This window comes from Epargyreus clarus, unplaced genomic scaffold, assembly GCF_041222505.1.
Source record: "Epargyreus clarus isolate Ecla_fem2 unplaced genomic scaffold, WU_Ecla_fem_2.2 ptg000021l, whole genome shotgun sequence".
NCBI lineage: Eukaryota > Metazoa > Arthropoda > Insecta > Lepidoptera > Hesperiidae > Epargyreus > Epargyreus clarus.
In genome coordinates this window covers 17,160,942-17,187,988 of record NW_027332228.1, presented here as the reverse complement: position 1 = coordinate 17,187,988, position 27,047 = coordinate 17,160,942, and the positions used below count along the sequence as shown (strand labels likewise).

General features: G+C 35.4%; 1 protein-coding gene across 1 annotated transcript; it reads left to right on the top strand.

The window, feature by feature from the left end:
- Window positions 1-23,074: 23,074 nt before the first annotated feature.
- Window positions 23,075-23,890, top strand: LOC140750588 (uncharacterized). The gene is made up of 2 exons (XM_073084234.1): window positions 23,075-23,278; window positions 23,671-23,890. The coding sequence occupies exons 1-2, from the start codon at window positions 23,096-23,098 to the stop codon at window positions 23,809-23,811; spliced, it is 324 nt and encodes a 107-aa protein (XP_072940335.1). The 5' UTR covers window positions 23,075-23,095; the 3' UTR covers window positions 23,812-23,890.
- Window positions 23,891-27,047: the final 3,157 nt, after the last annotated feature.

Genomic DNA, 27,047 nt, shown 5'->3' with positions numbered 1-27,047 from the left:
GCCCGCTGCTGTTGTCGCCCCGTAAACGGTGTAATTACAACGATAAGACCTGCTTGTCATTGAAAGCCGGGCTTATACAATTACGTGACAAAATTGAAAAGGTAGGTACCATCCCTGTACATTTCGAAAATCAAAAAATATCCTAATTTATTTTAGTTCCACTGTAAAAAATGTAAGCAAAGTAAATAACACACTGCGGTGAGTTAATATTAAAATATTCGGCCACTTTCGACCGTTAATAATATAAGAATCGATTACTATTTATTATGATTCATCATTCATTAATAATATTCGTAAGTAACATAATGTTAAATGTTTAACGACGTAACTGAAATGTTTATTTCCGCATAAGCCGTCTAACGTTTATCATATCTAGAGACACTAAGCCCCAAGTGACGTCACACAATATTTGGCTATAAAATTACGAATTCCTTGAGTTTAAGGGCTCAGATAATATCAAATGGCAACGTATCTGTGATTATACAGTCGGCAAGCGTCGGCTAACGAACCGAAATAAAGGGTTCCACCACCCTTATAACGTTTATGCATCTTGTTATTAGTCACTTAGAGACGCGTTTAGCATTTCATTAGCGACACTTCCTGCGTCTAATTCAGGTGTTTGATGAAAAATGACAACTCGTCTTAAACACGTCTCCATTCCGCTCCAAATTGCCGGCGCTTTGAATTTCTAAAATGCCGATAATTTGTTTTCACAAGGACGCGTCATGATGAACATTTTTGGCAATTGCAAATCATACTAAAAATTAAGATTAAAAGAATTTATAGATTTCTTTTTGCATTCAAAGAACACATTAGCAATTTATGGTGGGAGCCGCCCATGGCCCAAAGATAAAATGGTTTCTGTAGTCAATCACTGATGCGCTGCTGCTCTGTAAAGCAAAGTTGGGATGCCTCATTGTCTCTGGCTTAATACAAACCAGACCATAGTTTGACATCGCTCACGTGAAGTAAAAATAAATGTAGTGGTGATGCTACGGTAGGCGAACCAGTTCCACTACCATTAAGAATAGGAACATGCACACTATGCTCATTCGGAGTAACAGTAGTTTTACTCTTCTGTTTTTTTTTTATAATATAGGAGTAGCAGACGAGCATACAGTCCACCTGATGGTAAGTGGCTACTGCCACCCATGGACATCTGTAATCAACCCCAGATAGGATTAGATATTCACTGAGGTCGGCACAGATGCGCCGCTACTCCTGAGGACTAAGCTGGAACGCCTCGGAAAAGTTTGTCTCCCTTACCACACCCTTCAAACCAGAACACAGCAGCGCTTAAAACTGTTGTCATTAGGTAGAAATAGGTGTGGCGGTGGTGCCGCCGGATTCGAACCACAAAGGGTTTTTTTTTTTTTTTTTTTTTTTTTTTTTTTTTTTTTTTTTTTTTTTTTGTTGACGAGGGGGAAACCTTCAAAAGGTACCCGATGCCTTGTGAGCGACACAGGGTTATGTGGGACTCTTACCGCACTAAAACCCCCCCGGTGGCCGTCCTCAGCGCTGCGTAGAGGACTCCGGGATCTCCAAAGGAACGCAACCGGAGTCCTCTTAGCGCATTGCCCCGTCGGGCTCCGCCCAGGTGAGCTTATCGCTCACCGCACCGTCTGGTGCATACGACGGTATGCGACCACACATACCGCCGTCCTTCCCGGGGCCGTTGGCTGGGTGGTTCGAGCTCCCACTCTTGCCACCCACGACCCCAGAAGCCCCCTTTTAGTCGCCTCTTACGACAGGCAGGGGATACCGTAGCCCTATTCTTGTCCCGGAACTACAGGGATAACCACAAAGGGTTCTACCACCTCTTGTTCTTCGTATATGTATGCATTAAAGGTAATTGGCGTTTGCCTTTAACAAATCTTATGGAATTTCAAGAACTTATTCATAAAATTCCTTAGAGGCCAACCAGCTAACTTTTGAAGGCTTATTTAGCCATTAGTCACATAGCCGAATGCTTAGCGTTTCATTAGCGCGACACACTCGGCTGCGGCCGATGAGAAATGGCAACTCGTCTCCAACTCGACTCAATTTCGACACAAATTGCCTGTAGGTAGCCGGAATTTGTATAATTCCAATCATTTATTATCGTAAGTAGGTAAAATATGGAACATTTTTTGTGATCGAAACAGTTCGGTTTTAGTATTAAAAAATTTACTCTCTGGTGGCAGATTGGAGATCTAATACTAGGTATGAAACTACTGAAAATCAGATATAAAACCGAAAAGGAGTTCTGCTAAAAGTGGCAGGAAGTAATGAATTACAAAAGTGTACTTTTTGAAAGTAATGAATTATTTTAGTCCATATTTGTTGCCTAAAAATAGTAATGAACACTAGAGTTAAACGCCGCTGTTTTCTGGTCTGGGTGTCGAAAGGGAGAAATATTTATCCGAGGCATTATAACTTAGTCCTCACGGCAGAAACATATCTTGGCCGACCTTAGGTACAACGCTTATCTTACCTGACATTAATTACAAATGTTCATGGACAGTAGTATCCACTTACCATCAGATAGGCTGTACAACTGTACACTGCATAAATACAACAATACAATACAATTGTAGTATTTCATTTATAACGAGTATCCAATAAGACAGTTCCAGCTATATACGAGTATAAGCAGCCCTACAACGCATCTTCATTATTCATTGTTTTTGAGGACGGCTTCATATGAACAACTGCCATTCACGTTCATACATATCTTATGTTATCATCGGAGCTCGCTAAGCCGGTTCATTAGTTAACAGCCGCCTGCAGGCTTATGTAAATTGTATTGTTGTTCAAGAATAGGCATTGTGACGACGCTGGCTGTTCCAAAAGGTACGCATGGTTATTTAGCTCAGTTCATTTGATACAAATGTGATATTTATTCATCATGATATGAATTAATGTTTTAATGGACTTTGACATGACAATGCTTAATGTTACTTAAATACATGGTGTGGTCTTTCTCTACCCTGGTTTTGTCCGGAGTGTACCACTACGCTGCTCTATGAAAACAGATGGAGAACTTTTTAATTTCCTTCATGAAATATTTTACAATGTACTCTAAGATTCAAACATGTTACATCATCTCATATAGTTTTGTCAATCCCGAGTTCGAGCGCTATCTAATTTATCATATCATATGTGACAGTAAACTCCTTTGTTAACTAAAGAAACGTACAATACAACGTACCCGTAATGTAGTGTCCCATTTGTTTGCGCAATATATTCATGGCTCCGTAGGTGAAGAGCGGCGGGAATTAAAGCGATTAAGGGTTCAAGTTGGATTCCGAGGGATCATAAGGTAAGGGTCGGCGTTAGGTAATGTATTTGCATCTCATAAGATACCATGAATTTAGAATGAGGCGGAGAGAATTAGCGCTTGTTGTAACAAGAATGTATATAAAATTTAGAAGTAGGTAAAGTTTCTAACCGTAATCGTACCTACTTCTGCTTTATAACAGTTGCTGTATTCAGATTTGGGAGGAGTGATAAGACAAATATATGAAGTTTTCAAATTAGTTTTCAGACGCAATGACTCTTGAATTATTTAAGGTTGGTCAATGGGCGGTAGTGACCACTTTCCATCAGTCCGTTTCTTCATATTCCGGCGGACTAATTAAGGGGTTCATTGTAAGAGAAGATGTGTCATGTCAAATGCATTATCGTATAATCGTAAAAATGTAAATCCGATAATAATACACATAACGTATTCATCTCGTCTGAAGACGTCGTTAACAAATTTTGTATTTCTAAAGTCTTATTCAGTTGGCAAAGTAATCGTTTGGAACGCGCCAGAGGTAAATAGTTAATGAGCCGTGAAGAAAAGTTTTGATGGAGCTGTTAACAGAATTTTATACTAGAACTAAATTACATGCCCGGGAATAGATCTAAACTTGGGATGAACGGCGCAGAACAGCACGTACGAGTAGTACCGAGGTATGTACACCAAACTACTAAAGTTGTGCTAAAGACTTTTAAACTAGCAAATCGGTACAAATTCGTTTTGTATTGATGAGAATTTGTAATGAGTTTTTCGGTCTTAAAGTACGTTTTAACTGTTTAATTCACTTATGGTGATTGTAGTTCAAGGGTCGGAGTATTAAGGACATCAGAGAAAAGTTTGGAGCAGTACTATACCACGTGGTTCTAATATTAATATTATTCTTACTGACCTCCTTGTGAATTCGAAAATTTGACACCACGAATTATGGGTAAGGCATATTGACGTATACCATACTTAATTTTAAGATAAGGTAGAACTATAAATACTGGAACTTACATATTAACCGCACCGTTATAATACCAACCGTTATAATAAAACACAAACAAAAGCGTAAAGTTGCGGTTGGATAAAGGAATAAAAAACCCATCCGTTTTAACGTTCGCAATGAAGTCATACATGAAACTTAATTAGTTACCGGCGAGCTAAGTACGCACGGCTGGCACACAGATATATGTACGCCGGTCATCGCGCCCCCGACTCTAATTAGTAAGTGCTCGAACATAACGCGATCCCTTGAATAATTATGAATGATGCTGCCTTGACCCCTTGCTTCACTAACGGGTTACAGGAGATTAGCTTTATTTCTATTAAAATAAGTTATTGTAGAGATAGAGAAATCCATGCAGAGTTTTCAACGATATAAAAGTATATTGGTTTGATATAAATAGTGACAGCCTAGTGGTATAAAATAAGTAGTTACATCAATATTGGCTCTTAACATCCGAGAATTAAATCCCACGCATCTGAGATTTTTGAAGTAAAATATCGTAAAGAAGCTGGGATCTCGCTAAAAAATCCTCAAAGTTCTGTAAAGTCTACTAATCCTGGACAGGGTGATGAGCTAAACTAAAGTATTTATATTGTAATAGTTACAATGATTTTTCCTTCAGTCGTTTTCTTCCAAGGTTTTGCTCGTTGACTTTTTTATGGTACTTGGAAAGACTTAAAATACTGTTCTTGCAAATAAAGGATTTTTTTATTGTTTCGTTTATAGATGGCGATAAGACAGGTTCCTTATGACCGTCGAGGTGTGGGTACGTGGAACAAACATCAAAAGCGTTGTAAAGCTCCGTGCATACTCGGCGCGTACTTAAGCTTTGTTGGGCTCAAACCTCGAGACTCTTTATGCTTTTTTGTATTTCATCATCCACCCATTACTGCCCCAATGCTGGTCACAGGTCTTTTTTGTGAGACTGAAGTAGCTAACCAACATACAAGTCATTTGAAGGTTACTCTTGCTTTCTTCGCCTCGAGTGGAGATTAAGACAAGGCAAGAGAAACGTTAGGAAGGAACTGGCATGATGGGCTGATGACCTGGTCAAATAGCAGGTCGCCATTGGACAAGAGTGGCATGACCGGACTTCATGGAAACACTATGAAGAGAAGAAGAAGATTCTCGTTTTATTAGTATACAACAGCGTTTAACGCTGACAAACAAGACGGACATAGGCAACGCTTTTCTAGCCGTCATCTTGACTAAAATAAAAAGAGAATTTTACTGAATTTACTAAAAACATTTAATATTGTAAGATACATTAGTTAGTTACCTGACATTACATTTCATAATAACCAATTTACCTAAAAAGCTAGAACTAATTTAAAAGCAAGAATATTCAGCCGCGGACGCAGCATACTTGACATCTTTACCTATTTAGTGTATTAAGCTTTTAACACATGTCTAATTCAGAGCCTGTACGCTGCTAGAATTGAACCCTTTCTCAGTCGACAACCCAAAACGGACTTTAAAATTACAGCTTAGAGCTGGTTTCCGAGCACGAAACAGTCCAAGATGAGATCGTTTGAAAGTTTTTAAGCGTGAAAGCCGGAGTGTCGGTACAGGCGCGAAGTTACGTACTCTCATTTATTATTGAGCGGATTACCTCTGGTGTTAGGAAGGGGTGAAGTTTCTGAAGCCGTGTGTGGCTAAGCCCCAAACTAGCTGAGAATAAGGCGGCTATTCGGATGAACTTGCGGTGAACAACAACGCTCTCGAACACTCCGAACTCGACTCAAATTTTTATTAGAATAGAATACGTCTTTGTTGTTTTATAATGTAAGCGAACGGCGAGGGGTCGCTTATTCATGGTGCATTTTGTCGCATACACAAGTTTTTGGAATTCGTAAGACATTTCATATTTATGTTCAGGGGTTACACTCGTACAGGCGTCTTAAAATTTTCAAATTGAAGGTGAAACAAAACACATTATTTTACCAAGAATGATTCACTTTAAATATAAATCGAGCAATAAAATAAAATTGAAAGAAAAATAATTTCATTTCCTTTTTAATGCATTATTCTCACAGTAAATTATTACTTGCAATAGTTGAAAACTAGATATAATTTTTGATATCAATAAACATATTCTAAGAAAAAATAATATTCTTTTTGCGAGAATGGTTTTGAGAAATGGTACGTAACTAATGACAACGACGGTGCCTTTAACTTTTCCTTATTAAGTATTTATGGCGTGAAATAAAAGACACGAGTGGCAAGGTAATTCAAACTATGTTTTAAATCAAGCGCTGGAAGTACTGGGGGAAGGTAAGCTGTCGGGTATCACATTTTTTGTCAATTAGTTAACTAAAGCAGTTTGTAATGCTATTATATCTTCGCCTACCTTGGTGATAATATGAACATACAGAGATTTAAAAACCTCGACGTTTGAGCTGAGAGAGCATACACATAACAATAATGGTGATCTAATCCAGGCTTTTATGAAATCATGGCTATAATACATCCATGTTGTTTCCCCATTGCAAATGAAACTTTATATAAACACGCTCTTAAGTATATTTAAAATTATTAAGTTCCGCTTTGCTGGTATCAATCCTGTAATATATAAAATTGCCTACTGACTGATCGAGTACTGTGGGTAGCAATGACCACTAATTACCAATATAAAACAAGCTCGCTCCCGGGTAAAGCCTATTCTTTCTATATGATGTTGGTTGGCCTTTGGTACTTCTACCATTCATATAAAATCACATAAATACATTATTGTTTGGGTAATATAGGTATACTCGTGCGAGGCGTTCAATTTTTTTCCTCACGGAGACCAACGTATCTACTCGTATGGCTGACTCCAGGTAAAATTTGAATCTTATATGAAGTTGATTACAGATGCCACATATCAAGTGGACTGCAACCTCGTTTACGTCTTCTATGTTATAAAAATATGTACGATTATTGGTGATGATACATAGCTCCACCATTCAATAAGTATTCATGTCACGTTTAACACAAATATGTCGCTAACTGCGCATTACACTCGTAGCGAGAGTTTCCGGCAATCTGGCGGACTTTATTTTTTGTAATTGGACTTCTACGTTTATCTCAAAGTTACAGTTAAATAAATATACTTTCTCCACAAGCTTGCCCAACTAGCTTCAATTTATTTCTAATATTTGAATATATTATCTATACTTTATATTACAAAACAAATCAAAGAGCATCTACGTAATAATGGCGATTAGATAATGATTACCTATTTGCTTTTTTTTAAAAGCTACATGTAGATATTGACTATGATCATGAATGAAAAATATAATTATAGGTAAACATATCACTTTATTTCCTTTGTGTTGTCCTGTCCTATTACGTCGAATACGTAATACCAATGTTACTAAACAAAATGATCGACGATTTTAGAACTAGCCCAATTGTTTTGCTTATATAAGTATATTTTATTTCGTAAAAGTCAAGTTATTAATAATGTTAAAACGAATAATACAATTTAAACTTCCTAAAAGCACTCTGAAAATGTTGTGAGAATATGACATTGACTGCGCTAATTCAACTTGCTGGAAATACACTTGAGCTCGTCAATTTGTTAAAGTTTCTTCTGTGCTGAATCGATATGGAAATAGATTTAATGGAAGACCGAAAGTTTCTAGCACTAGAATCTATGTCGCTGACTTTAAACGTTGTAACAGAATATTATGAGTAGTTTGAAGACCGACGAATCACTAGAGCGCGCCATTAAAGCCAGTCCTGTAAAATGCAAAGCGTCGTAACCGTAAAATTGCGAGAGCGGCCGCGATGAATTCGTTACATATTTGATGTTCGCACAAAAACGGGGGATATTTGTCAGTGGTTTGACAAACACCGGCTCAGGTGCGGCTCGAGTGTTCCAATCATGAAATGGAAATTACGACCGCTTCCCCACGCGGTGAGGACTGTCGCAACTCGCACTCGCAAGAACTCATTACGAACGCGTCACAGCTTACCGATCGGCCGGTCACCAATTTCTGCTACTGGCGTCCCGCTAAACTCCTCGTTACGTGTTGTTTTAGCATGTGGTCCCAACTCCGTCCGCGAACTTTAACAAATCTGGGATGACGAAACAAATACAATAGCTATTTTCGTTTTCCAATTGTTTGTGTTGTTTTTGCTTCTCCCCTGATTGACGACTCCGACAACTTGGGATTACTCCGCTGAACTTGTTACGATGTTTTTTAAGCATTTCCTATTCCACCTCGCTGGCCGTTTTATCCGTAACTATTTCGATACTCGTTCGACTGTCTAGATAATGTACTGTAAAAGTTGGAAGTTTTAAAATTAACTTTGTGAATGTGAAAGCGACTTTTGTAGTAGGATTCAATTAAGTACGGTTTTATAACATTTTGTAAAGCTAAGTGGTGATCTTTCATATTAGGAGCTGGGGAGTAACATCTTGAGAGATACATATTTAAACCTGAGTTACTTAAATTGTGGGCGTTTGTATAAATTACGCATATAGAGGTTAATTTTATACATTACTGTACACGATATTGCGTTTCTATAACACTATTATATTCCCACAAAGTGAAGTAAACAAAGCAGTATTGAAATGACGAACAACAGCAGTAACTGTATCAGGTCCCCGGATATAATTTAGCGCAGATACGGAAGTTCAATTAAAGGTACAGTTGGTATTATTGTTTAAAGTTGTAAAGAGCAGCGAGTGCCCGCGACAGCGCCACCTATTGTGCACTTGAGGACCGGGTACACTGCGAAGACACTCCGGGAACAAGTGACAGGGGGTAGAGGATTATGACCCAACTGCGGTGTAATGCGTTTCGAATGAATGCATAGTACACGTGTAATTATGTATTTGTGCCTAATTCTTAACCTAATTCTGCAGCTATTATATACAACGGCTTGACAGATTTTGACATAATATGAGTTTTTTTTTATAATATAGGAGTAGCAGACGAGCATGCACTCCACCTGATGGTAAGTGGCTACTGCCGCCCATGGACATCTGTAATCAACCCCAGATAGGATTAGATATTCCTACTTGAGGTCGGCCACAAATGTGCCTCTACCCCTGAGGACTAAGCTTGAAGGCCTCGGAAAAGTTTGTCTCCCTTACCATACCCTTCAAACCGGAACACAGCAGCGCCTAATACTGCTGTTATTAGGTAGAAATAGGTGTGGCGGTGGTGCCGCTGGAGTCGAACCACACAAGGTTCTACCACCTTTTATTTGGAGGAGTATGAGGATTTTTAATATATCGTTGGATTCGTCAAAATTAAAGGAGTAATATATTATTAATACAGATTATTAATAATATTTTAAGTAGTTGTCTTTTTATTTTTATAATGATTCTCATGTAATGGAAGCTAAAAGCGATAGATATCATTAGAAAGTCAGAGGTTCGAGTTTCAAACACGGCAATTTGAAAAAAAAAACATCAATTTGGTAAATAATCTTCATATACAGGTTCATGAATCTACCTTATTTTCAACTGACATCCCAGAGAAGAAAAGTATTAGTAATAGTCGACTCTACGCATCTTTCATAAGCATATTATCAAAACGCTGCACTTGTTACTTGAACCACACACAGAGCCTTTGCGCTCTTTTCAGGATGAAAAACAACGATACGGCCCGCTTTTGTTAGCAACTTCCTTTGTCTCTAACAAGATACTTATCTGGTATTTACTCGTTTACCTGTTGTCATCCCACTTTTTAACAAGCCTTCAAGTATCATATTTTAGATACTATGGCATATTATTAGTGAAAAAATATTCTTTACCTTTAAAATTATGCTCGACCAAAACTGAATTTAAAAGGTAGAAGAACTTTCTGATGTTACCTTGCGTGGACATCACCATATTTATTTCTGCTTTATAACAACAGGCTATATTGTACCTTGTACCTGCTGTGATCTCATGCGAAAGATGAGGGAAGGCACAATAAGCTCTTTAAGATATCTATTCTATCTAATAACACCAGAGCTATTATTAGGCAGGATATATAGGCATCAATATAGAGTTTTTGTTCACCGAATTATATTTTGACTTGATTCAAGCCGATTTCGTGTCAAGTAATCTGAGTTAATGACTTAAACTTAATTAGCTCTTTGCAACAAGTTTATCGACGTTTATGTTAAAACCTTATTTATGACCTGTTTTAGTGGAAAAACATTATTTTGTCGAGTATTACAGATTATTTCTACTCAAGTGGAGGGCCCTTAACTTGTCGTCTCGAAGCACTTGGCTCAAGCGCCGCTGAAGCTAATAGCCTTCTCTATGTTCAGTCGTACTGTTATAGCCCTTATATCTATAGAAATAAACCAATGTAAATCGTATGTTTGCATTTCTCTTCTGATATGTGCTTTTTTATATTTGTGCATTTTTCAGTATTAATAAACTTGTTTTTTAGTTCAGTCAGATTCAGATATTTTTAAAACTTTTTTTACTTGTTGTTTTGCTTTGAAATGTGTTTATTTTAATTTATTGACATTGCAGTTATTTACAAAGTGATAAATATATTTAGCAGTTATTCCGGAATTTATTTAGAAATTTATTCTCAATTGCGTGCATATGACTAATGAAATTTTAATATGTGTGGTAAATATGAGAAACTGAATTATAAATTTAATGTTATATCTCCCACACCATCTATTGAGAATAACTATCTATTATTGAAATTACAATCATTCGTATTCGGGATATTCATAGCTCTTTATAGTCGTCCGCGATCAACTTGACGTAAAGACTTTTGAGTGAACTGTTGAAGAGACTATAACTGACTTTTATTATTTTAGCCATTATATAAATATTTTCCTAGCAACTAGGTAAATTTATATGGAGATTTCTTTATTCATTCTGTATGATAACGTGGGAACAATATTATTTCGTTTTCCGGCTATTACCGACTATTTCCAACGGTTTAGGGTACTCGAGGACTGGAGCCCTCTTCATGTTCTCCGCTTTGCCCTGCTTAGCCGATACACTTCACTTACCCAAATGCATAAAATGAAGCTTTGATGTAATGTGCTAAGGAATTTTATAAATATCATACATTTATAGTACTGTTTTAATACTCTAAATACAATCGTCTATCACAATTATTATAGTTTATCTTTTACTTATCAGTGGTACTTAAATTACACTTTAATATTGTATGTAATTAATATTTGTAAAGATAATCTGAATCCAATTCTTGGCTTGCCAATCCGGTGAAGGTTTTCAACAAACCAGAAAATTATAATGCTTATCTTTTAGTTTGCTTCACAGTTTTAAGTAGATTTTGATAGTTTAGAATGATAGGTTGAAAGAATTACAGAATGTAACCTTTTTTAATAGCATAAAACCATTAGTGATTAATTCTTGTTTTTTCCTATAGCCACTTACATAAAAGTGGTTCTTCATATAAGAGCGCTTGACTCGATTGAGCTGTAAGTCTCCCCATTGCCTATGGAGTGGCAATGTGTTGTATTGTTTAGACAAGATAGTACTATATTAATCAAACATTGAATTCTACACCTTATTCGGTTTAATTTAAGTTAAACTCAACGCTAATTATACATCTGGTATCTTTGTGATCTGCAAACATACAAGTTAAATGACAGTTATGGTTAGAATGTTGCTTTATGCTCAGATGTAGCCTGTTAGGTATGTCTTAAAAAACAAATAAGCATAAGGGATGCTTTAAAATACAAAACGTATATTATTATATACGTATTCTCAAGTGTTTTATCGTATAGAGCGAGCGGAGTTTAGTAAATAAGCGTATCTTAAGACATGATCTTAACGTGGGCAAGAGGCCACAAGCCACGGGACTGCTAACTAGTACATGAGATCGATAATCTTAAGTTCCCCAGGGAATTGTTAACGGACTTTGGTCGAGTGCGTGCGATTATAAGCGTGTTAGCGCAAGCTTTATTGAAAATGGCACGGAAATATTTTATTATTTAGAGGTTTTAGACACTTTCTTTGTTCAACTCAGGAATTGCAGGTAACATCGAAATTTCTGTTTCCGATCAATAACAATACTATTAAGCGCTACTGTGTTCTGGTTTAAAGTGTGTTTCTATACAATGATTTTCAACTTATTCCTCAGGGGTGTGTTGTTACACCTATGGCTCACTACATCTCAAGTAGAGCTACAATTCCATTTAGGTTTATTCATAGAATCAATCAATTTTTGTCACTTATAAAAATGATTGCATGCTCGATTGGTCCTATATTAGAAAGGAAGAGTGATCATTCACACAGTAATTAAGGTCGGTAAGAAGGCCGATTCGCGTTAGGTTTAAAAATCATCTGTCAGCCGCCGGCGGTGCTCGTACGCTAATTAATTCGGCTTAGTTTAGGGTTAACGTGATACCGTCATCGCGACTAAGCAATACTCAGCTTCGTTAGGCACAGTTCACATGGGGTTATGTTTTTAAACTGCTAGTTTTTGTGGACATTTGTTTTAATTAGTGCCAGTGATTTAGTGTCGTGTTCGTGACAAGGGAATTTATGAAATAAAATTTAGTAGATGACAAGCTTAGTAGCACATGTTATGTGTCTATATATTGCTATAGCACTACTATGACGAATTGTACTTCACTGCATAGTCTCTTCAATGATAATGTTGACATGTAGTACACCGCCAGTCGTCAGCCTTGTGTCACGTATATTCAGAGCTAAAAACCTCGAATTCAAATAATTTAAAACAATATCCAACCTACTTATAGCGCCCCCTACCGGTAAATGTCATTATCGTTTTTCGTGCAGCCTGTGTACATTTATGATTTTTCAAAATAAGAAATAAAATAAGTAATTTATAGTAAAAATTGTTAATTTATAACAAATATTTCAATTAATAATTTATAAAAGACGTAGGTGTGATATATTGTGCAGAAAAGTTACAATGGAAAATAAAGAATTTTGACGAAATTATTCTGAAGACTTGTACTAGGCGGCCATTACGAATGCCGTCGCAAATTGAAAATGTATTATTTTCATTTATTAAAGATAAGATGATAATCTTATATATTCATGAGGAATGACAAGGTAAATTTTTACATATATATTTTTCCAAGCAAAGGATTTTTAGATTACCATATTGTTCTGTAGCAAGGAATTTGACGTCTTATGTTCATTAACTAAGCTTGTCACCTATTTAGGTGATCTCGCTTATTTAAATCCTTATATAAATCTCGCTTATATAAAGCTATGAACATAGAAATAGGGTGCTATTTAGCCCCGTGCATGGGTACTAACCCGTTTATACTGAGTATTTACTCACATAAAAGAATCTACTATTGAGTAGAATATACCTAAAGGGTATTCACCCGTTCAAATAAGGTTATGACCCTTACATATTGGATATTTACCTACATTACAAGAAATAGGGTGCTATTTAGCCCCGTTCATGGGTACTAACCTGTTTATATTGAGTATTTACTCACATAAAATAATCTACTATTGAGTAGAATATACCTAATGGATATTCATCCGTTCAAATAAGGGACCCTTACATATTGGATATTTACCTATATAACAACTATAACAAGATACTACTATTAAGTAGACGGATACAACGGATATTCACCCATTCTAATAGGGTATTATGTCCTTCACATTGGGTAAATAACCCATATAACAAAATACTAATAATCAGTAGATAGACACAACTATTACCATCGAGTGGGTGTAATGATTTTAATGAATGAACATTTTATTGAAGAATCATTCAGATTAATAATGTACATGATACAGGATATAGAGATGACAATTTATATCCTTTTGTAATACTCTAGAAGAACCTAAATTTGGTTTAACCATTCATAAGAATTTGGTATCTAGGTAGATCAGCATATTAAAGAGTAATTTACTAAAGGAACTATCCATCTATCTAGATGGTGATAGATAGACTAAAGGAAAAAATAGTTTAAAGGAAGAACACTAGCCTCTAGGAAACTGTGGGACGGATAACACATGATTAGACTTTAAAAGTTGCACAAGTTGCAGTTACTATTGTAGCTGTAAAGAGTCAAATGCCATGCCACATCAGGCGAATGCTTACTGCTCTCGAGCATTTGACATGATTGTTTCTTAATAATTTTAAATTATTTGCCTTTATAAAGATAATTTGCTATCAATTATCTTATTACTGGTGCTGGTCATTTATTATGTATAATAAATAATAAGAAGAAATTTCATAGTACAAGTACTGGAACAAATAATCAGCAAAATGGTTTAAGAAACAATGATTGTTCAATTCATATATATATAGTACAATATTTTATAATAACAAATATAACGAAGATATTTACACTTCATCCTATGATAAACTTCATCCAAAAGTTTGAGATACTCATACCAAATAGGGTCATTATCTGACTTACAACAAGCCTCATGCACAAATACCTGTGTCACAGAAAGGCTTGATCGAAGTTTCCTTTGGAATAAATCTTCAATCACAACAGATTTTTAGGTGAGTGGTTAATAATGTGGTCGATTATAATTATAATTTTAAAGACCAGTTGTAACAAATAACTATTGACGCAAGCTTTGCAAGTGGTTAGCTTTAAGAGTATTTGTATAAACACTTAAACTCAATATTCTCAAGGAATGAAGATTTTGTCAAAATATACTCGGTATGTATGTAGAAAGACTTCTCACATTAGTGGTAACATATTGTTTACTCTTAACCAATTTTTTACTTTACCAACACCTGATGATGATGATGTTGGTTTATATTGAATATCTTGGTCTTAATCTTGAGCTTTAAATAAAGCCTGGCATTCCACTCACTACTTACTATTGTTTTCAAGAATGCATATTTGGATACTAATTCATGATTACCTTAAACAGTGTTTACATGTCTATGGTTAAATGGAAATTATATGCATTTCAAGTTCTTTCCTTTGGTTTGAGCAGAACACTATATTTATGTTAATACTAACCTTTTAAACATATACAAGACCATACATAACTGATTAAGATCTAGGGACATTGTGTCAGTTATATATTTATATAACATAGTTCCTATTTGAAATGTCATAATAATGGACAAGGAACAATAACGACACTTAGTAATTTAGGATCATAGACATAACAAGCTATATCATTCTTTAGGATTTAATGGTTACTTAAAAGATAGTTCGATAATTGGAAATAATACAACTGTTAAGGTTGTTCATTGTATTATACAAGCAATAAATAAATAAAAAATCAAATTGCTTTACCATTAGATAAAAGATTAAAAATCAACACAAGGGTGAAATAAAAAGAAAAAAATAAAAAAATATATATAACAATAATATTAAAAAATAAAAATTATAATAAATGCAAAGATATGTATATATAAATATAACAATTTTAATAACGTTTATCAAAATACTATCCCTCTTACAGATAGATATAATTACAGGTGGTAGTTGTCATATTATTTTTATTATCGGGACACAATCAGTTATGTAACATATGGTCATTATTCTCGGTATTTTTGTTATTTGATTTAAATAACAAATCCGATCAACTATTTAAAGTTAAATGCAGCGTTGCTTGTGCTTAAAGATATTTTTTCAATAATCATCTTCAACACGGTGAAACCCTAATACATGTAGGCAACTCCACAGTTATTTCATATAGAAACAGCATGGTGTTTAATACCCACATTTAACCGTAATATCAAGGCACATATTGGATTTATTGAATACCCAAAAAATGTTTTTATTTCCCTAATACATTCAATAATTTCAGAATGAATTTGCTATCACTAAATCAAGATTATACATTGCGAATTAACACTTTGAAGGTTTTTAAATAGATTTATTTACTAGGAAACCTACAAGAAGTATGACTTACATGTCATGACTAAGGTTATACTATTTAAATGGAAATATTCATTTTATTTCTAATAAAATAATTGTTGTTAAAGATTATCTCTGAACGGTTGGGGAGTTTGTGGTAGTACCAGACTGGTCCAGACAGTCCTAAAAAATAGTGTTAAAAAAAAAAAAAAAAAAATGAATAAATAAATAAACCTTTCATTTTGGAAGGGTTGTTTTTTGGGTCTCATATGAATTTAAAAAAAAAAAAAAAAAAGATCTAAATCCATTTGTTTTTCGTCAACGCTTTACCCTGTATGTTACTCGCTTCCTCGAGGAGCGTTTCGTTTCTATACACGAATCTCAAGATTTTGTTGCTCTACAAGCAATGTTAGACGCAATAATGAAAACGTGATGCTGGTGCTTATAATATTTTGGCCTAAACAGTGTAAATAACTAGATCTATCTGTAGACTGGTTACAATATTCTTTTCATTTTGATATATATATATCTAGAATTATTTTTGTTCTTAAAATGCATATTTAGGTTTTCTATCCTCCATATCCCAAGTATGCTATTACTTGGGATAGTTACATCTGATGTATAAATATTTTTAGCGAGTTAAGTGTAAAATATTATATATTATTTAATGGAGATGAAGAAAAAATACTATTTACTTTTTTTGGTTATTGTAATTACTCATATAGTAAAAAGAAAAAAAAAAAAAAAAACAATAATAATATATAAGTAATATATAAAAACAATAGATATCGTATATATTATGACGTTCACTTGGTGTAAGCCCGTGAATGCCATTATTACTACCGATTCGCCTACATCTGAGTCGAGACTTCTAAAAAGTATACATAAACATAATAATAACATTATTGTATATTAACCAAATTGCTTGGCGGAAGATATTGTATATTAAATTGCCACATGAATTTAAACCTTACTATAACCAGTGTTCAAACAATCTAGTATTACCATTATTTCATAGTAATCATAGTATTTGTCCAGCACATCCTTAATAAAATTACCTAGATAGGCCTAGTAACACTTGAGAGTTACAAGAATAAGTTTATTTCCTTTATGTAATCTTATAATACAGTGACCTCCCAGACGACAGTTTCTAGATTTTATCAACCACGGAGGATGATGGCATTGATATATCATTTTTTACAATACATACCATTAGAGAGCACGCATTACCACGCTGCTACGCTGACGTCTAAACATATGAGTGTCAGTTAAGACCCTCTTAGAAGGATAGCTGAATGGATCAGATCTAAGTTCAATTTTGTAGTAGAGACGTTACATCAAACGTATACTTGATAACTGTAATTAATATTTAAATAGATATATTAAATTAGGAATTTTAAAAATAATAGGATTTAAATGTTTTTGTATTTTGTTTAATAAGCTCGTTATTTTACAAATCTCTAAACATCTACATGTCAACATTATCATTGAAGAGACTATGCAGTGAAGTACAATTAGAAATTAAACGAACTTACCTAAGTGAAGTTCCAATTTCAATTGTACGAACTGCATAGTCTCGAAATGATATTATAACCCACCCACCCATACTTATATACGATAAGTATTACCCATAATATCATCTATGTTGTAAAATAATCGAGCTAATGAACTTACATCTTGACCCCAGGATCTCTAAACTTAATGACATTTACCGGTAGGGGGCGCTATAAGTAGGTTGGATATTGTTTTAAATTATTTGAATTCGAGGTTTTTAGCTCTGAATATACGTGACACAAGGCTGACGACTGGCGGTGTACTACATGTCAACATTATCATTTCGAGACTATGCAGTTCGTACAATTGAAATTGGAACTTCACTTAGGTAAGTTCGTTTAATTTCTAATTAAAATAAAACGGTTTATACTTATTTCTGGTCTACATCTAGTGTCTGTAGATTTCTTACATTGGTCACTTAACTTTTATGACAAAAAGGATTTTTTATAATGCATTTGTTTAACAAATTAAAACTGTACCTAGGCTATAATTACGTATGACAAACACTACAGTTACCGCCTAACTCGATGGGTTTAGAGCTACGAAATTTGCAACCTATACTAGAAGTTACTGCAAAAGGAATTAAAAAAATCTATTCCCTAAGGGGCTTGTAACCCCTAAAAATATGAATATGTATGAGGTGATGAAAAAAATACCTCTTTCTAATTAAGCCCATGTATGCGGCTGCATAAATCATCTCCATGGAAACCAGCCCCAAGCTCCTAATCACTATTTAATTATGCGGAACTTTGAGCAGTCCAAAAGAGGGAAGGCAGTGCGATTACGGGATGTTTTTGTTAATAACACCTCCCCATTTCCCCCGTATACTAGAATACCTACAATGAATTGTCATATTAAGCCTGATAACAGTTCAACTGCCGTCCTATTCCCACGTATGCAATAAAAGTAAAGCGGGAAGGAGACAGGTGATAGATTAGCAGAAAAAGGTCGGGCCTTTATAACTCGGTTTGCATTAAGATGTACGACATTGCCGCGTGTAGCGCCGGGACGGGCAATTTGTGACGCGAATTGTTATAACCAACTTTTTGTGGTGGCTCTATTTTTAAGATTATACCATTTCAGTATTACGGGGGAGCCGTAATGGCCTTTATTGTTTTGGGTTCCTATACAAATACTTAAGATACTGCTATTACTGCTATTTCTGATAGGAAAACAAACATATCAGTTGACTAAGAATGAATGCTAAAGTTTATCAATATTGTATACGAAATTACTATTTATTTATGTCTGACTTACTTATATCTTGAGGAATAGTTGCATCTAAAGTAAGAAAACTCTCAACAGGCTCTCTTCTCTCTCCTTCAGTTTTTTCTTGAACTTTAGCCGTACATATGAAATAAGTCCTTTGATCAAAAAGGACATGGAGGTTAAAAGCTCGCCATTCTCAGCAGGTCATTCTCGGTCGGGTGTTCTAACAACATCGACATACAACGAGTCAAATCATCGTTATGATAACATCATTAATATTGCTCAGACGCTCTTAATCACGGAAATGTTTATGAAAATTTGCTACTAACACTCCCCCCTGAGATTGCAACAACGCTACAACTTCGGGAGAGTTAAGGAGAACTCTTAGGCAATTAGATCAAGTAATTATATTACATTTTAGTCAGTTTAAATAGTAACCAATACGGTTGACTAATAACCGTAGGAAATATGATATATTACTACGTTTCGACATACCACACATTTATTAACTTACATTATTACAAAAATCCAAACACGGGCGGTATGAAAAATATTGAATTCCACAGCAGTGTCGAGTGTTATAATATTAATACGGCTCTAGCCGGTTGCAAACGCAATAAAAACAAACAAATTGCACGTGAAATAATACTGTGAGCTTCGCCCGGCCTTCCCGAAATTTATTCTGATGCCTTAAATCCTTATTTATATGATAACGTAATAATTCATCCGGGCCTACTTGGACGACCTAAACACCGCTCCTTGCGGTATGCCCGGATAAAAATAGCTGACAATTTCTGTTGTGAGAATATTTTTTTCATAAATATATGGGATTTTTCCCCACGGATGAATTGTAATTTTGGAACCATTTTAAAATATCGCAGTTAAATGTTATTTTAATAAAACTGTAAATTAAATTGATTTCATACAAATAACTGGCAATACACTGATATAGTTAAATATAATAATAAATTATAGTTGTGTAACGTTTTTTTTTTCTCCTCATGGATGCCCTTCTGCTCGGGGGAGCAGAAGGAGTATGTCGGACTCTTACCGACTAAAACTCCGCGGCGTTCCTCTGTACGTTCAGTGCTGGGTCACGAGAGAGCGTTAGCATTACATTCGCGACTCGGCAACGTGATGGCCGACGCTGATGTTAACGCCAGCCACGTCCCGAGAGGGAGAGGCTCTTCTCAGTGCTGTCCCTCATGAGATGAGCGTGCCGAACGCACACACGACATCTCGAGCCCTATAGTTGTGTAACTAAACTAACTAACACCAGCATATCTAGGAAATTTATAAGTATGTTTTGGTTTAAACATCTTCACGGGAAGAGTGTTTCCATTTTGGACCTAATCGTGACAAACACCGCTCAAACGACACTTTTAAGCTTAGTAAACATCTAATTATTCGTTTACTACTCTCCCATAACCCATACGTATACGATATCTCATTTCCCAATAAAAATATCAAACAGACTTTAAAATCTGACAAGCAATATCCAGTCCATTCCCACCGGTTAAATGCAATCAGAACGTCCATATCATAAAACACCACATCAAATGACATAACCACAATTCAATTAAAATATCTGTCCGTTTAAATTTCGATAAAAGCAATAAAATAAAAATATACGTGCAATTTTTCGGCAAGAGTTGCGCGTTTAACGCAGTATGTGTGCGCGCGGCGCGTTATCGCCTCGTAAACAAAAGTAATGATCGCGTTGCGTTGCGTTGCGTTAATAAATCGCTGAATAGAATAACCAGTGGATGCACGGGGATTGATCGGTCGGCGTTGTGACGTGGCTAATGAATGCGTTGCGTTAAATAACGAACTAAATTATCTACGGTTAAAAGCTTTTGGTAGCCATACATTGGTAGATGTTATTTTGTTTAAGCAACTTTTCAATGAGACATGTTTTGTGACACATAATTCCTCTTTTGGCTCAGATTCCTATTTTTGTTAGCAAGTAGTTTTTTTAATTTAATTTAATTCATAATTTACTTTAAAGTATGATCAGGCTTTTTACCCAACATGCGTAACCACAATATATTTTGCTTCTTTAAATCTAAATATGTATTTATGTAATCCACGAACCCTCTCCTGCGGTGTAGACTCTCAATACATCAAACCCACATGTGCTAAGCCGCGTGCGATCCTAAATAATAAACAAGTAATAATTCATGGGGCTGTAAGTGTGACAGGATCCTAGCCCAGTTTGGGTACATTAACGCCAGATGGCGTGTGGGTGCTAAAAACTTTGTGACCCCCCCCCGCACATGCGAAATGGATTGTATCTCATTTGTTACGGTAACGTTACGTTTTTTCGTTTTCCATTTCAAAGTGTTAATTTTGGAGTTTAGGAAACGTGGAGGAAACCTTCGAGAAACAAATTTCTTCTTGACGATTTTAAGCTTCTTCACTCATAGCACGTACTACCATATATTATTCCCTGTTTTGTGATCTCCATCTCAAACCTGTTCTTACTCGTAATTGATCTCCATGGACATTTGAAGGTTCTAACAAACCCTTTGTGGTTCGACTCCACCGCACCACCGCCACACCTATTTCTACCTAATAACAGCAGTGTTAGGCGCTGCTGTGTGCGGGTTTCAAGGGTATGGTAAGGGAGACATACTTTTCCGAGGCGTTCCAGCTTAGTCCTCAGGGGTAGCGGCGCATCTGTGGCCGCCCTCAGGTAGGAATATCTAATCCTATATGGGATTGATTACAGATGTCCATGGGCGGCAGTAGCCACTTACCATCAGGTGGACTGCATGCTCGTCTGCTACTCCTATATTGTAAAAAAGAAAAAAAAATACACAATAAATACGAGCAATTAAAGTTACATAAGAAATGCAGGATTTAAATGATTGCTAGAGCGCGAGTTAAACTCAGAACTCTGTTTATAATATCAGTATGATGACCATTCTGCCATCCGGGGTCGTCTTCTTCTTTTATCTCCTCTCCTCTTTATCATCATCGTAACTTAATTTTATGTAGAGAACAATTATTTAAGTTAATTAACCGTCATCTGGGCTGAAAACAATTCTAAACCTGTCCCCGCACAATACCTACCAATTTTTCATATTTCATGCACGGGAATGGAATGTTGAACTTTAAGGCCTAAAATGTTTTTGCGTGGAATGCGGTCTTTGTGCGCGTCCGCGTACCGACGGCTTATTGAATGCGTGCGCTTGAAAATTCGTTTCGAACAGCTTAGGGCGGTAACATACTAGCTATTCGTAGCTTGACTTCGTAAAAATAGATGTCGGGTCTATTACGACGACGACGACATACAATTCAGGAAAAAATAACATAAAACATTGTGCCAAATTATTATGTGCTTATGAGACTGTTCAGTATTTTGAGCACTTTAACTAAAAAAAAATATGTTTTAGGTTTATGGCAATACACTACATTAAAATTAAACACACACAACAAAAAAGTAAAACAAAACTTTTATGTTTCCATTTTTATATATTAATGTACTTAGTAAGTATGTTAATTTATTAGCTAAACGCTAAATGAATCTGCAGACAACGAGTTTTAAACGCCCCATGAACATGTTGACAGATCGTTTGTAGTACATACTCGTATATCGCAAATGTGAAAACGCCCTCAGAAAATTCAGGTGTTTATATCTGATAATACTCATTTTAATCAATACAGATCATACTATTTAATAGGTTTTAACAGTATGGTCACGAGACTTTACATAAATCTGAGGACGAATATTGATATAGGATATAGGAAGAATATTGATTTGTTTTTTGTATTTTGGTGTGCTTCAATAATTAAAGGAATGATTTTTTATATGCTTGGATACTGTGTAGGTACCTATCTACTACCTAAAGATTATTAATTCCGTAATGCAGAAAGTTTCTAATCTGTTTACTAAACTTGTGTCATTAATTGACAAATGACAGGATTGCAAAAGATGTCAATCCTTTGTTCAATAACACACCTTGGCAATAATAACGAAAGACATTTGTAATCTATATTGAGTCATATCAATAAATAAATGTTGTCTCCGATAGATAAAATAACGATATCTGAATGATACCTTCGAGAAAACAGTATCATCTGAGATAAACTGCTCTTCAAACAATTTTATAAGACAAAACGTCGTAAGCACCAAGTGAATGAAGCTATTTTGACTTTTATAAAATAGCAGTGCTGTGTTTCATCGCGTGAATATAGCGGACCAATCTTTTAAATATCGAACTTATTTTTTTTTGTTGAAATACAGTTCGTGTTTCCACAGTTTAGCAATCGAACGTTTGTCTAAAATTCCATTTAGAAATTTCAATATGTCTACGTTGTCTGTGATTGTGTCCGTGCTGTTCTTCGTGACTGCGTGCAGTTCACATTCTATGCAAATAGGGACGAGCCTGAACGGTCAGCTGGCGTTCGTTGAAGAAGTTAAGTTGTCCGCGATCCCGCTCACCACGAGGACCAAGAATGTATTCTACAATGGCGAGAAGGTTATAAGAGTAAGTTATAAAAATCGAACGTTATTTAAATTTATTTACTATTTTTTATATACTTTGAAAAATTAAGTACATAATATGAAGTTTTAAGACTGCGTCAAGGATGACGAGTATGTTTCTCATTCTTAACCCTTTATTTGTATAACGTAAAAATAATTAAATTGTGTTTTATGAATATAAAAATAATTAATTTTTTAAAAGGTTTTGATTTGGCATGTGTGATGGGGGTATTTCTGTAGTCGAACTCTACATAAAGGCTTCAAACTAGAGTTGACCGAACAATAGTCCGCCGAGGTGTACCACATGACTCGTGCCTTTTATCGATACTACACAAATCAAACAACTTTTTAGTTCTTTGTTTCTCAATTAATGAACATTTGGTTAACTGCTTCCAGGGCATCTCAGCGCTGGACCGCGCGAACTCGAAGGGCAAGGTGACGGTGACGGCGGGCGGCGTCGGCTCCACCTTCGCCAATGTCAAGCTCAAGAGCGAGCGCGGCGACGGACTCGATTACCAAATACAAGTGTTTGTTTAATTATTTACACTCAGCCACTAGTAAATTGATTGTTTAAATTTCGAATTCGAATAAAATTCTGTTCGTTTTATTCGAGTTAAATTTGTGCAGATTATTTGTCAGATACTCCATTATTCCTTTTTTTGTAACATACCGATTACCTATTCGAATTTTTAAACCATTCTAGTGTAATATATTCGTTTTATAGTCGAGTTTTTAAAATTTTGAAATGAATAGACATTTAATTTTGACTTTGAAACCCAGAAATATTCTGCTATACTTAGTATGAATAATATTTTCAATTAAAAAAATAAGGCGTTCCTATGTCAAATAGTATGTACTTGACAGAGAAGTTTCAATTTCTAATAGAAATTTTGATATCGCAGTACTATCGCTAAGAAGAGCATACTTCGCGTTTCGTAATCAAAGGTTTATTTTAAGCGCTTTATTTTATTTTTGGTTTGGTAGTTTATTACATTTAGGTCTCAGTTTAAAGAGACGATCGCGCAACACTTGAGTGCCGTCTACGAGAACTCAATCACCAGATACAAATATTTGTGTAATCACTAGTTCCAATAGGTACTCTGATGTCACAGCGCTTTTCTTCAGTTTTCTTAATTAATTCTTACCAGTGATTTTCACCTTTTAGTAACCTTCTAAATTTTAACATTTATATTTGGGAGTAAAAATTATTAGGTACGGTATATGTATGCGCTGCTCAGATATAAAATATTGAAGTCGTGTGCTGCGATATAATAGTAGTGATAGTGGTTGATACTTAGCATCATCGAGGGACCTTAGTGAAAGTATTATTAAAATAAAAGTATAAATAAATTCCAAAATTAAGGTAACATTCAAGTTTCGCGTTTACCCATAACATGCTGCCTAGATCGTTTTATTTTAAATAATCTTCTTTTTGAATGTTTACGGACATCATTAAACAATATTTATTCAAAAATAACGAACGGCAAGAGCTTCGAAGACGGTATTTAGTAATAGAAAGTGCACAAAGTAAGTTAAAGTTATTAAGTTACGTTAGTACGACAGGTCCACTTGGTACGTCTCAGCGCACTTCACAATTAACAACTTGCCAACAGTTTGCAGCGAACAAATTAGTTGTAAAGTCGATTAATGCCCCACTAAGGGCACCACGTACTACGCAATGAATTCTCGTTTCAACGGCTATTTATGTCCCCCTCTAATGTATGGCAGTCGATAAGGACGGAGTATATTACAGCTATTAACACTGGACTTGAGGATGGTATTAAGTAAGACTTACCTTGATGAGATTGTCACATATATGATATACATTGCTAGAAATGTTTTGTAGATTCTAATGTTACCGGTACCGGACGAGCAATGTAGTGGTTAAAGTCCAGGTTTTTAAGTTTTCCTAGGATTTCTAAATATCGTTGGGGTACAAAGATGTAGGAAACAGGGGTGACATTATCGGAGCAATCAAATAGTCGTTTACCCAAGCACTGATATACTGTATGTGAACTGAAATGGGATTTCAACTGGGTTTTAATTGTGCAGCCCTAAATTTGAACGTAATTTGCCTTAAGTGTTTATATATACGTCTGGGAATTTAAAATGGCGCTTTTTTATAAGAAATTGAGACTGTAATAAACAAATTATCTTTAAAACTACATTTAAAAGAATATTTTTATATTAAGCAACATGTTTTTGACCATTGATGGCAATAAGGCATTAAAATTGCTATTCAATTGAGAGTGCAGAGTGTATACTCTGCTATAATATGATCGCTAAATTTTAATGGCGTAATTTAATTAACGATTGTAGGCTTCGAGAGCAAATATACAATATACATGTACCAACATGTCCAACATATTATCCCTAGAGATATCGCATACCTGCGTACTCTGTAGTCCTATAGGCAGCGATTCGACATTATTTCTAGCAATTTTTCGATACCGTATTGTATGCAAATTAGGATCGTATATATCGGTGGTGCCCTTTACTTTGAGCTCGGGACGATAAACAGTGAAACACCGCATATTTCGGACTGCATCAAAGTGGATGAGCCAGGATCCAATATCGGCACCAAACAAAGGTTTACAAGAGTTTAGGCCACGCCCACCCTGCTGCATATTCATCGCGGGTCTAAAGTCAACAGCGTAGTCCGGGAGCTGACCGCCCAGTTTGGAAACTACCAAGTTACGAACTAAGGTAAGGAAGTTTTATTTCTCCATACAGTATCGTATCGGGAAGGAATGGTTTGTTTTCCCGACATTGAAGGATACTCGCTAGGAGAGTTTTGCAAATGTTATCGGGGTGTATGAATATTGTAGGGAAGTACTTGTTAATGTTAAGGGGTTCCACAGTTTGAAACTGTCGAGGTCATGTTGATTTTACTGTTTTCAAGGTGAGAGAGTGTAAACTTTGAAGAATAATGTATTTTAATATGAGTTATGGAATAATCTACTAAGTTAAAGGTTTCCTTTGAGGCGTTGTTTTTAAAAATGGAATAAATTTTATTCTTTAAACATTTCACAACAAGGACCGTTGGAGTACCATTAAGTTTTGAAGTATTCAGAGGCAAATGAGCTTCATAATATAAAGTCAATTATTTGGTTGACCATTAACATCCCAATAATCCACACTGGTAAGTTAGCTGTGTATCTAGTTAATTTTGAAAGCCTTTATACATAATATTAGGTCATGTAAAATAATAATAAATATATAATGATCTGCAGTGCATTATCACGTTTCAAATCTAATCTATTTATTTGTCTTATCTTTTATCTTCTTGAAGATTACCCGCATAAAAATGCGACTGATAAAATGATTCGCGTGGCGCAGCGATAAGGCAGACGAAATAATGAATTTAATTTTTTTCCTGGGTGAGTTACTTTATTCTTTGTGTATGTATTTTCATGATAACAATGACCAGGGACCCCTGATGTAAGTGTCGAAAGCATAATTATATATTGTGAAACTACAAATATACATTAATCTATGACAGGCTAGGAAAAGTTATGAAAAATATTCTCTTACCACATTTTTAAAACGGAACACAGCAGCGCTGTTATTGGGCTGTTATTGCGAAAGGAGAGAGGCGGTGCCGTCGAAACTGAAAGAGTGATACTAACTTTAACTTATGTATAATCTTTGATTTTACTATGAATTTGGGCGCCCGGGCTATTGCACGCTGCACGCACCGCCGCCGCTGACCAATATGCGACGCTCGACCGCGCGTGGTCCGTCAGGCCTTCAAAATTTACACTGAATTTTCA

What these genes read in the sequence shown, in the direction of transcription:
- LOC140750588 (XM_073084234.1), top strand. Translation starts at nt 23,096, where the DNA reads ATGTCTACGTTGTCTGTGATTGTGTCCGTGCTGTTCTTCGTGACTGCG. An exon ending in ATGGCGAGAAGGTTATAAGA is followed by an intron (nt 23,279 to 23,670) that starts GTAAGTTATAAA and finishes AACTGCTTCCAG; the next exon opens with GGCATCTCAGCGCTGGACCG.